The following is a 13380-nucleotide window of genomic DNA, read 5'->3' as shown; positions in this document are numbered from 1 at the left end:
GACAGCGGGACACCAGGGACAGCGGGGACACCAGGGACAGCGGGACACCAGGGACAGCGGGACACCAGTGACAACGGGGACAGCAGGACACCAGGGACGGCGGGACACCAGGGACAGCGGGACACCAGGGACAGCGGGACACCAGTGACAACGGGACACCAGTGACAACGGGAACCAGGGACAGCGGGACACCAGTGACAACGGGACACCAGGGACAGCGGGACACCAGGGACAGCGGGACACCAGTGACAACGGGACACCAGGGACAGCGGGACACCAGGGACAGCGGGACACCAGTGACAGCGGGGACACCAGGGACAGTGGGACACCAGGGACAGCGGGACACCAGTGACAACGGGACACCAGTGACAGTGGGACACCAGTGACAACGGGACACCAGGGACAGCGGGACACCAGGGACAGCGGGACACCAGTGACAACGGGGACACCAGGGACAGCGGGAACCAGTGACAACGGGACACCAGGGACAGCGGGACACCAGGGACTGCGGGACACCAGTGACAACGGGACACCAGGGACAGCAGGACACCAGTGACAGCAGGACACCAGTGACAACGGGACACCAGGGACAGCGGGACACCATTGATAACGGGGTCAGCAGGGACAGCGGGACACCAGTGACAGCGGGACACCAGTGACAACGGGACACTAGGGACAGCGGGACACCAGTGACAGCGGGACACCAGCGACAGCGGGACACCAGTGACAGCAGGACAACGGGACAGCGGGACACCAGTGACAGCGGGACACCAGTGACAACGGGACAGAGGGGGACGCCAGGGACAGCGGGACACCAAGGACAGAGGGGGACGCCAGGGACAGCGGGACACCAGTGACAACAGGACACCAGGGACAGCAGGACACCAGTGACAACGGGACACCAGGGACAGCGGGACACCAGTGACAACGGGACACCAGGGACAGCGGGACACCAAGGACAGAGGGGGACACCAGGGACAGCGGGACACCAGTGACAACAGGACACCAGGGACAGCAGGACACCAGTGACAGCGGCACACCAGGGACAACAGAACACCAGGGACAGCGGGACACCAGGGACAGCGGGACACCAGTGACAAAGGGACACCAGGGACAGCAGGACACCAGTGACAGCGGGACAGGTGACACCAGTGACAGCGGGACACCAGGGACAGCGGGACACCAGGGACAGCGGGACACCAGTGACAGCAGGACAACGAGACACCAGGGACAGCGGGACACCAGTGACAACAGGACAGCGGGACACCAGTGACAATGGGACACCAGGGACAGCGGGACACCAGGGACAGCAGGACACCAGGGACAAGTCTCCCCCACTATGAGCTGCTGCAGTCACTGACCATGGGCAGGCACCATAGAGCAAAGGCTGACCGTAGAACCCCCCTGGCACCAGAGCCTGGATCCAGGGCAGAAGACCCTCTGTCTGTGGGGCCCTGGAGCCTGAGGGGTCATTAGGACCCAGGAGCCTTAGCAGAGTCTGCCTGCTATAACAGGACTGCGCGCCGCCATTATATATAATCGGATTCTGCAGCTCCCGTCTTGTTATTATTGATCCTGTAGGATAAATCACCCAATCAATATCTGCAGCCACAGAGAAGACATTGCTGCATTGTTACCGGAGCCGGGGGTCTGAGTGCCCCCGAGAGAGACCACCCCAAGACCTCATCCATGGAATCAGTGGGGCAACTACAGTATATGCTGGATACAGCCTCTGTATCTAATCCTGTGTTGTGTGATACAGTCTGCTGAGCTGTGTATCTAATCCTGTCCTGTGTGATACTGTCTGCTGAGCTGTGCATCTAATCCTATCCTGTGTGATACTGTCTGCTGAGCTGTGTATCTAATCCTATCCTGTGTGATACAGTCTGCTGAGCTGTGTATCTAATCCTGTCCTGTGTGATACTGTCTGCTGAGCTGTGTATCTAATCCTGTCCTGTGTGATACTGTCTGCTGAGCTGTGTATCTAATCCTATCCTGTGTGATACAGTCTGCTGAGCTGTGTATCTAATCCTGTCCTGTGTGATACTGTCTGCTGAGCTGTGTATCTAATCCTGTCCTGTGTGATACTGTCTGCTGAGCTGTGTATCTAATCCTATCCTGTGTGATACAGTCTGCTGAGCTGTGTATCTAATCCTATCCTGTGTGATACAGTCTGCTGAGCTGTGTATCTAATCCTATCCTGTGTGATACTGTCTGCTAAGCTGTGTATCTAATCCTATCCTGTGTGATACTGTCTGCTGAGCTGTGTATCTAATCCTATCCTGTGTGATACTGTCTGCTGAGCTGTGTATCTAATCCTATCCTGTGTGATACTGTCTGCTGAGCCGTGTATCTAATCCTATCCTGTGTGATACTGTCCGCTGAGCCGTGTATCTAATCCTCTCCTGTGTGATACTGTCTGCTGAGCTGTGTATCTAATCCTCTCCTGTGTGATACTGCCTGCTGAGCCGTGTATCTAATCCTATCCTGTGTGATACTGTCTGCTAAGCTGTGTATCTAATCCTGTCCTGTGTGATACTGTCTGCTGAGCTGTGTATCTAATCCTCTCCTGTGTGATACTGCCTGCTGAGCCGTGTATCTAATCCTATCCTGTGTGATACTGTCTGCTAAGCTGTGTATCTAATCCTGTCCTGTGTGATACTGTCTGCTGAGCTGTGTATCTAATCCTATCCTGTGTGATACTGTCTGCTGAGCTGTGTATCTAATCCTATCCTGTGTGATGCTGTCTGCTGAGCTGTGTATCTAATCCTATCCTGTGTGATACTGTCTGCTGAGCTGTGTATCTAATCCTATCCTGTGTGATACTGTCTGCTGAGCTGTGTATCTAATCCTATCCTGTGTGATACTGTCTGCTGAGCTGTGTATCTAATCCCATCCTGTGTGATACTGTCTGCTGAGCTGTGTATCTAATCCTCTCCTGTGTGATACTGTCTGCTGAGCTGTGTATCTAATCCTATCCTGTGTGATACTGTCTGCTAAGCTGTGTATCTAATCCTGTCATGTTTGATACTGTCTGCTGAGCTGTGTATCTAATCCTGTCATGTTTGATACTGTCTGCTGAGCTGTGTATCTAATCCTATCCTGTGTGATGCTGTCTGCTGAGCTGTGTATCTAATCCTATCCTGTGTGATACTGTCTGCTGAGCTGTGTATCTAATCCTATCCTGTGTGATACTGTCTGCTGAGCTGTGTATCTAATCCCATCCTGTGTGATACTGTCTGCTGAGCTGTGTATCTAATCCTCTCCTGTGTGATACTGTCTGCTGAGCTGTGTATCTAATCCTATCCTGTGTGATACTGTCTGCTAAGCTGTGTATCTAATCCTGTCATGTTTGATACTGTCTGCTGAGCTGTGTATCTAATCCTGTCATGTTTGATACAGTCTGCTGAGCTGTGTATCTAATCCTCTCCTGTGTGATACTGTCTGCTGAGCTGTGTATCTAATCCTATCCTGTGTGATACTGTCTGCTGAGCTGTGTATCTAATCCTCTCCTGTGTGATACTGTCTGCTGAGCCGTGTATCTAATCCTGTGTGATACTGCCCGCTGAGCTGTGTATCTAATCCTATCCTGTGTGATACTGTCTGCTGAGCTGTGTATCTAATCCTATCCTGTGTGATACTGTCTGCTGAGCTGTGTATCTAATCCTATCCTGTGTGATACTGTCTGCTGAGCTGTGTATCTAATCCTGTCCTGTGTGATACTGTCTGCTGAGCTGTGTATCTAATCCTGTCCTGTGTGATACTGTCTGCTGAGCTGTGTATCTAATCCTATCCTGTGTGATACTGTCTGCTGAGCTGTGTATCTAATCCTATCCTGTGTGATACTGTCTGCTGAGCTGTGTATCTAATCCTGTCCTGTGTGATACTGTCTGCTGAGCTGTGTATCTAATCCTATCCTGTGTGATACTGTCTGCTGAGCTGTGTATCTAATCCTCTCCTGTGTGATACTGTCTGCTGAGCTGTGTATCTAATCCCATCATGTGTGATACTGTCTGCTGAGCTGTGTATCTAATCCTGTCCTGTGTGATGCAGTCTGCTGAGCCGTGTATCTAATCCTATCCTGTGTGATACTGTCTGCTGAGCTGTGTATCTAATCCTCTCCTGTGTGATACTGTCTGCTGAGCTGTGTATCTAATCCTATCCTGTGTGATACTGTCTGCTGAGCTGTGTATCTAATCCTATCCTGTGTGATACTGTCTGCTGAGCTGTGTATCTAATCCTCTCCTGTGTGATACAGTCTGCTGAGCTGTGTATCTAATCCTCTCCTGTGTGATACTGTCTGCTGAGCTGTGTATCTAATCCTTGGCATCTGTCGCAGTCTTTTGGTGGGGCCCCCCGGGCTCTTCTTGCCCTGCACCCCTCCCCCGGGCGCGGCGCTCACCTTCGCTCTCAGGATGTCGCACTGCAGGATACATTTCTCTTGGTCATAAAATAATTCAAATTCCAGTGTTCCCAGAGAAGCTGAAATGACAAGAGGATAATGTGAGAAGTTGACTCTGACCCCACTGACCCTTCTGACCCCTGAACCCTCCCCCTGACCCCACTGACCCTTCTGACCCCTGAACCCTCCCCCTGACCCCACTGACCCTTCTGACCCCCTAACTCTCCCCTTGACCCCACTGACCCTTCTGACCCCCTAACCCTCCCACTGACCCTTCTGACCCCCTAACCCTCCCCCTGACCCCACTGACCCTTCTGACCCTCTAACCCTCGTCATATGGAACCAGCAGTAATTTGCAATCAGAAACTCTGTTTTTCCTTATATGACCATTGGGGGCGCCATTCCCTCCCCGCAGGTCTGACGCACACGGACTCATCAACATCCCAATATTTGCCGACATTTTCCAAGAGAGTCGAAACGTATGAGAGCAATGTGTGGATCATCCCATCTATTGACTAATGAGGGGGTCGCCTTATGGGGGGAGGGGGGGTATATAATTTTGCCAATTATAATTATATTACAATTTATAATACTAAATAAAGGAAATATCTATGTGTGGGCATCATTTGCAGGCTCAGTCTCCCTAAAATGTTACCCTCTACTCCAGTCACATCCAGAGCTGCATTAATATTTCTGGTATTCTTTCATGTCCTCTACTCCAATCAAATTTAGAGCTGCATCAATATTTCTGTTATTATGTAATGCCCTCCACTCAAGTCCCAATATGTAAAATAACATACTAACACTTTTTATAGGCTGACTCTCCATAGAGTTACATTGTATCCTATATTTAACATTCTGCTACTATTTCATGTCCTCTACTCCATTCACATCCAGAGCTGCATTGATATTTCTGGTATTCTTTCATGTCCTCTACTCCAGTCCCATCCAGAGCTGCAATGATAATTCAGCTATTCTTTCATGTCCTCTACTCCAGTTACATCCAAAGCTGCAGTCACAGTTCTCCTGGCAGCTTGGCTAGGACGCCAAAATGAATGTCATTAAGCAGCGCAGCATTGTGGGAGAAGCCCCACACTGAACCTCATCTGCCAGTAAGAGGCAATGAGCCGAACGGTGAATGCAGCTTTGGATGTGGCTAGAGTAGAAGGCAAACTGTGACCAGATAAGTGAATGCGTTGATCCCCTGCCTCTCCCCGGGTGCGGACACAGCATCTCTGTCAGGTGTCGGAGCGCCGTGACCTTAACATCTGGGATGTGATGGAACGAGCAGCTGCGGCTCATTGACTCGCCTCTTGTCACATCGGGGGGCATGATGGACCGCGGAGGGGGCTTTACCTGCCCCCCAGTCTTACTGTAGGATTACATGTGGCCATCCCAGCCCCCGTGACTAATCCAAGAAGAGGGGGTGTCAGAACTGCACTTGACCCGATTCTTCTCACAGCTGAGGGTTTGCTACAGTTATATCCACTAATCCTACATGAACTGGACATCCTGATACATTGTAACAAACCAGCAGGATGGAGAGGGGTGTTTGCATCGTCTGCAGATGTAACTGTCTAGACTGAATACAGCTGTAGCAAACCCTCAGCTGTCAGACGTGTTAGGCTCGGATGGCGGTGTGCACAAGAATTTTCCCATTCACTGACTGCAAGCAGAGATTGTAAAAAAAATGGTGAGAGACTAAAAGACAAACTGTGCTGGATGTGATCTACACCCCCGGCCCCTCGATGTAAGACGGCTGTGGAGCTCACGTGACGCCGCGCAGCACCACAATTACACACAATACATCTGATTAGAGTGCTCTTGTCTGGAGAGACTCGAGGAGGGAGGTGGAGAGACAGCGGATAAAGAGACAGCCCCGCCAAACGGAAGTGGTCTTCTAAGGACTCATGCACACAAACATATTTATTTTCCGTGTCTGTTCAGTGTTTTTTACGACCATGTATGAGAAACCATTCACTTCAATGGGGCTGCAAAAAAACGGAAATTGCTCTGTCTGCATTCCGTGTCCGTCTGTCCACATGGCCATTGCACACAAAAAAACAGAGCATGTCCCATTATGGTCCGCATTACGGACAAGGATAGGACTGTTCTCTTAGGGGCTGGCCCTACTGTTCCGCAAAATGCCGAATGCACACGACCGGTAACATCCAATAGCCCTGTGCAGTGTGGAGCTTATTACGGCACCGGAGCGTTATAAGAGGGGACCGGGGCCAGGGGGTGTCTACACTTCACTCATCCCAGCACAGAACACTGCAGTCAGCCTGAAATGGCTGATAACAGAGAGCAACAGACTGTACTCCTTGCTCGCACAGGTGTGTTACGCGTTATTACATCACAGTGATACATACTGCCGTCGTCGGAGTCGTAGTTGTCCAAGTCGTCAGCGCCGTCCACCTGTTCGGCTGCTTGATGCGGTATGTCCAGTGCTGAGAGGTTGACGGGGTGCCCGGTAGGAGACGGGGTGCCCTCCGGCCATGGAGTGAATCTGGGGAAGTAGTCGGAGATCTGCTGGATGGGGCGGATGGGTCCAGGGCACACATTGATGGCCATGTGCTCCTGGATGCTGATGGGCACCTTGTCTCCTCGGCGGACAGTCATCAGCTCGTCTGCAGGAGAACACATAGTACACACATGAGCTTAGATACAGGACATGGCGTTAGATACAGGGCATTAGTTTAGATGCAGGACATCAGTGAGTTTGAGGATGAGAGTGAAGCACAGATATACAGTATATATAGGGGCACAGCACACAGGATGAGGAGAGTGAAGCACAGATATACAGTATATATAGGGCCACAGCACACAGGATGAGGAGGGTGAAGCACAGATATACAGTATATATAGGGGCACAGCACACAGGATGAGGAGAGTGAAGCACAGATATACAGTATATATAGGGGCGCAGCACACAGGATGAGGAGAGTGAAGCACAGATATACAGTATATATAGGGGCACAGCATACAGGATGAGGAGGGTGAAGCACAGATATACAGTATATATAGAGGCACAGCACACAGGATGAGGAGAGTGAAGCACAGATATACAGTACATATAGGGGCACAACACACAGGATGAGGAGGGTGAAGCACAGATATACAGTATATATAGGGGCACAACACACAGGATGAGGAGGGTGAAGCACAGATATACAGTATATATAGGGGCACAGCACACAGGATGAGGAGAGTGAAGCACAGATATACAGTATATATAGGGGCACAGCATACAGGATGAGGAGGGTGAAGCACAGATATACAGTATATATAGGGGCACAGCACACAGGATGAGGAGAGTGAAGCACAGATATACAGTATATATAGGGGCACAGCATACAGGATGAGGAGGGTGAAGCACAGATATACAGTATATATATATAGGGGCACAGCACACAGGATGAGGAGGGTGAAGCACAGATATACAGTATATATAGGGGCACAGCACACAGGATGAGGAGAGTGAAGCACAGATATACAGTATATATAGGGGCACAGCATACAGGATGAGGAGGGTGAAGCACAGATATACAGTATATATATATAGGGGCACAGCACACAGGATGAGGAGGGTGAAGCACAGATATACAGTATATATATAGGGGCACAGCACACAGGATGAGGAGGGTGAAGCACAGATATACAGTATATATAGGGGCGCAGCATACAGGATGAGGAGGGTGAAGCACAGATATACAGTATATATATATAGGGGCACAGCACACAGGATGAGGAGGGTGAAGCACAGATATACAGTATATATAGGGGCACAGCACACAGGATGAGGAGGGTGAAGCACAGATATACAGTATATATATATAGGGGCACAGCACACAGGATGAGGAGGGTGAAGCACAGATATACAGTATATATAGGGGCACAGCATACAGGATGAGGAGGGTGAAGCACAGATATACAGTATATATAGGGGCACAGCACACAGGATGAGGAGAGTGAAGCACAGATATACAGTATATATAGGGGCACAGCACGCAGGATGAGGAGGGTGAAGCACAGATATACAGTATATATAGGGGCACAGCACACAGGATGAGGAGGGTGAAGCACAGATATACAGTATATATAGGGGCGCAGCATACAGGATGAGGAGGGTGAAGCACAGATATACAGTATATATAGGGGCACAGCATACAGGATGAGGAGGGTGAAGCACAGATATACAGTATATATAGGGGCGCAGCATACAGGATGAGGAGGGTGAAGCACAGATATACAGTATATATATAGGGGCACAGCACACAGGATGAGGAGGGTGAAGCACAGATATACAGTATATATATAGGGGCACAGCACACAGGATGATTAGGGTGAAGCACAGATATACAGTATATATAGGGGCACAGCTCACAGGATGAGGAGGGTGAAGCACAGATATACAGTATATATATAGGGGCACAGCACACAGGATGAGGAGGGTGAAGCACAGATATACAGTATATATAGGGGCACAGCACACAGGATGAGGAGGGTGAAGCACAGATATACAGTATATATATAGGGGCACAGCATACAGGATGAGGAGGGTGAAGCACAGATATACAGTATATATAGGGGCACAGCATACAGGATGAGGAGAGTGAAGCACAGATATACAGTATATATAGGGGCACAGCACACAGGATGAGGAGAGTGAAGCACAGATATACAGTATATATAGGGGCACAGCACACAGGATGAGGAGGGTGAAGCACAGATATACAGTATATATAGGGGCACAGCACACAGGATGAGGAGGGTGAAGCACAGATATACAGTATATATAGGGGCACAGCATACAGGATGAGGAGGGTGAAGCACAGATATACAGTATATATAGGGGCGCAGCATACAGGATGAGGAGGGTGAAGCACAGATATACAGTATATATATAGGGGCACAGCACACAGGATGAGGAGGGTGAAGCACAGATATACAGTATATATATAGGGGCACAGCACACAGGATGATTAGGGTGAAGCACAGATATACAGTATATATAGGGGCACAGCATGCAGGATGAGTAGGGTAAAGCAGAGATATACAGGATATATAGTGGCACAGCACACAGGATGAGGAGGGTGAAGCACAGATATACAGTATATATAGGGGCGCAGCACACAGAATGAGGAGGGTGAAGCACAGATATACAGTATATATAGGGGTGCAGCATACAGGATGAGGAGGGTGAAGCACAGATATACAGTATATATAGGGGCACAGCATACAGGATGAGGAGGGTGAAGCACAGATATACAGTATATATAGGGGCGCAGCATACAGGATGAGGAGGGTGAAGCACAGATATACAGTATATATATAGGGGCACAGCACACAGGATGAGGAGGGTGAAGCACAGATATACAGTATATATAGGGGCACAGCATACAGGATGATTAGGGTGAAGCACAGATATACAGTATATATAGGGGCACAGCATGCAGGATGAGTAGGGTAAAGCAGAGATATACAGGATATATAGTGGCACAGCACACAGGATGAGGAGGGTGAAGCACAGATATACAGTATATATAGGGGCGCAGCACACAGAATGAGGAGGGTGAAGCACAGATATACAGTATATATAGGGGTGCAGCATACAGGATGAGGAGGGTGAAGCACAGATATACAGTATATATAGGGGCACAGCATACAGGATGAGGAGGGTGAAGCACAGATATACAGTATATATAGGGGCGCAGCATACAGGATGAGGAGGGTGAAGCACAGATATACAGTATATATATAGGGGCACAGCACACAGGATGAGGAGGGTGAAGCACAGATATACAGTATATATAGGGGCACAGCATACAGGATGATTAGGGTGAAGCACAGATATACAGTATATATAGGGGCACAGCATGCAGGATGAGTAGGGTAAAGCAGAGATATACAGGATATATAGTGGCACAGCACACAGGATGAGGAGGGTGAAGCACAGATATACAGTATATATAGGGGCGCAGCACACAGAATGAGGAGGGTGAAGCACAGATATACAGTATATATAGGGGCGCAGCATACAGGATGAGGAGAGTGAAGCACAGATATACAGTATATATAGGGGCACAGCATACAGGATGAGGAGGGTGAAGCACAGATATACAGTATATATAGGGGCACAGCATACAGGATGAGGAGGGTGAAGCACAGATTTACAGTTATACAGTACACATATATATACATAAAGAACCAAAAAGCGGGCAGCACTCCAGAAAATAAAGTAAAAAGAAAATGTATTCACCCATAAGGCAATGCGACGTTTCGGCTCAGTGCTAGAGCCTTCCTCAAGCACTTTATTTTCTGGAGTGCTGCCCGCTTTTTGGTTCTTTATATACGGGGTTTGCTTATCCCCTATTGGGCTTTTTGCACCCACCTGCTTTCTGTTTTGACGGTGCGGCCACCTCTTTTCTTTTTATATATATATATAAAAGGAAGCAGCACACAGGACGGGAGGGTTACATGTGTGATGTCAGTTCAACATAAAAAGGATCAGCAAGTAGATCGGGGAGGCTAATGTATGAAATGGAGGCAGGTGACTATGGGCTGCAGGCAGGTCATGAAGATGTGGCATCCAGTAATGCAGGAAAAATAAGACAGCAAGCACAGAGAAATTGAAGGTGGTAAAGTGCAGGAGGAATGTAGAAAGATAAGGAGATGATTTGCATGGAGAGAAGAGTGCACACAGACGAGGCTGCAGCACGTTATTAAAAAGATGGGAAGATTCAGATAGCAGGATGGAGAGCTCTGAAAAATAGATTACAGGTGCTTTAATATAAGAGCAGGAAATAGCAGAGAGAGTGATGCAGCTATCACAGCATGCAGAAGAGAGTGCAGATCAGGCAAGCAGAGTGCAGGAGATTGTAGACAATCAGACATGTAGGGTGCGGTAGATAGTAGTAGATCAGGGATGTAAAGTGCAGGTGACAGTAGAACATCAGGCAGGTAGAGTGGAGGAAATAGTAGAAGATCAGGCAGGTAGAGTTCAGGAAATTGTAGAAGATCAGGCAGGTAGAGTGCTGGAAATTGTAGAAAATTAGGCAGGTAGAGTGCAGGAAATTGTAGAAGATTAGACAAGTAGAATGCGGGAGATAGTAGAAGATAAGGGAAGTACAGTGCAGGAGATAGTAGAAGATCAGGCAGGTAGAGTCAAAGAAATAGAAGATCAGGATTGTAAAAGATCAGGCAGGTAGAGTGTGGGAGATTGTGGAGGATTAGGCAGGTAGAGTGCAAGAGATAGTAGAAGATCAGGCAGCTAGAGTGGAGTAGATAGTAGTAGATCAGACAGGTAGAATGCAGGAGATAGTAGAAGATCAGGCAGGTAGAGTTCAGTAGATAGTAGTAGATCATACAGGTAGAGTGCAGTAGAAAGTAGCAGATCAGGCAGGTAAAGTAGGAGATTGTAGACGATGAGACAGGTAGAGTGCAGTAGATAGTAGTAGATCAGGCAGGTAGAATGCAGTAGATAGTAGTAGACCAGACAGGTAGCGTGCAGTAGAAAGCAGATTAGGCAGGTAGAGTATGGGAGATTGTAGAAGATCAGGCAGGTAGAGTGTGGGAGATTGTAGAAGACCAGGCAGGGAGAGTGCAGTAGATAGTAGTAGATCAGGCAGGTAGAGTGCAGGAGACAGTAGAAGATCAGGTCGGTAGAGTGCAGGAGATAGTAGAAGATCAGGCAGGTAGAGTGCAGGAGATAGTAGAAGATCAGGCAGGTAAAGTGCAGGATATAGCAGAATATCAGGCAGGAAGAGTGCAGGAAATTGTAGAAGATCAGGCAGGTAGAGTGCAGGATATACTGTAGAAGATCAGGTAGGTAGAATGCGGGAGATAGTAGAAGATAAGGGAAATACAGTGCAGGAGATAGTAGAAAATCAGGCAGGTAGAGAAAAGGAAATAGAAGATCAGGATTGTAAAAGATCAGGCAGGTAGAGTGCAGGAGATAGTAGAAGATCAGGCAGGTAAAGTGCAGGATATAGCAGAATATCAGGCAGGAAGAGTGCAGGAAATTGTAGAAGATCAGGCAGGTAGAGTGCAGGATATACTGTAGAAGATCAGGTAGGTAGAATGCGGGAGATAGTAGAAGATAAGGGAAATACAGTGCAGGAGATAGTAGAAAATCAGGCAGGTAGAGAAAAGGAAATAGAAGATCAGGATTGTAAAAGATCAGGCAGGTAGAGTGTGGGAGATTGTTGAAGATCAGGCAGGTAGAGTGAAAGAGATAGTAGAAGATCAGGCAGCTAGAGTGCAGTAGATAGTAGTAGATCAGGCAGGTAGAATGCAGGAGATAGTAGAAGATCAGGCAGGTAGAGTGTAGGAGATAGTAGTAAATCAGGCAAGAAGAGTGCAGGAGATAGCAGAAGATCAGGCAGGTAGAGTGTGGGAGATAGTACTAGATCAGGAATGTAGAATGCAGGAGATAATAGAAGATCAGGCAGGTAAAGTGTGGGAGATTGTAGAACATCAGGCAGGTAGCGTGCAGTAGATAGAAGAAGATAAGGGAAGTACAGTGCGGGAGACAGTAGTAGACCAGGCAGGTAGAATGCAGGAGATAGTAGAAGATCGGGCAGGTAGAGTGTGGGAGATTGTAGTAGCCCAGGTAGGTAGTGTGCAGTAGATAGTAGTAGATCATGCAGGTAGAGTGCAGTAGAAAGTAGATCAGGCAGGTAAAGTGGGAGATTGTAGAAGATGAGGCAGGTAGAGTGCAGTAGATAGTAGTAGATCAGGCAGGTAGAATGCAGTAGATAGTAGTAGACCAGACAGGTAGAGTGCAGTAGAAAGCAGATTAGGCAGGTAGAGTATGGGAGATTGTAGACGATCAGGCAGGCAGAGTGCAGGAGATAGTAGATCAGGTCGGTAGAGTGCAGGAGAAAGTAGAAGATCAGGCAGAGTGCAGGAGATAGCAGAACATTAGGCAGGTAGAGTAGAGGAAATAGTAGAATATCAGGCAGGTAGAGTGCAGG

General features: G+C 48.4%; 1 protein-coding gene across 1 annotated transcript in view; it reads right to left on the bottom strand.

The window, feature by feature from the left end:
* DOC2A (double C2 domain alpha) overlaps positions 1-13380 on the bottom strand; it is a 32412-nt gene that overhangs the window by 18306 nt on the left and 726 nt on the right. The window contains exons 2-3 of the mRNA XM_040440593.1: positions 6775-7032; positions 4403-4482 (exon numbers count right to left, since the gene is read on the bottom strand). Coding sequence (XP_040296527.1) covers positions 4403-4482; positions 6775-7024 — 330 coding nt within the window. The 5' untranslated portion in view covers positions 7025-7032. The remainder of the gene's footprint in view (positions 1-4402; positions 4483-6774; positions 7033-13380) is intronic.

Source organism: Bufo bufo, chromosome 7, assembly GCF_905171765.1.
Source record: "Bufo bufo chromosome 7, aBufBuf1.1, whole genome shotgun sequence".
In the NCBI taxonomy this organism is placed as follows: Eukaryota; Metazoa; Chordata; class Amphibia; order Anura; family Bufonidae; genus Bufo; species Bufo bufo.
The sequence above is the reverse complement of the archived record's forward strand: the minus strand, read 5'-3'. Positions and strand labels throughout refer to the sequence as shown.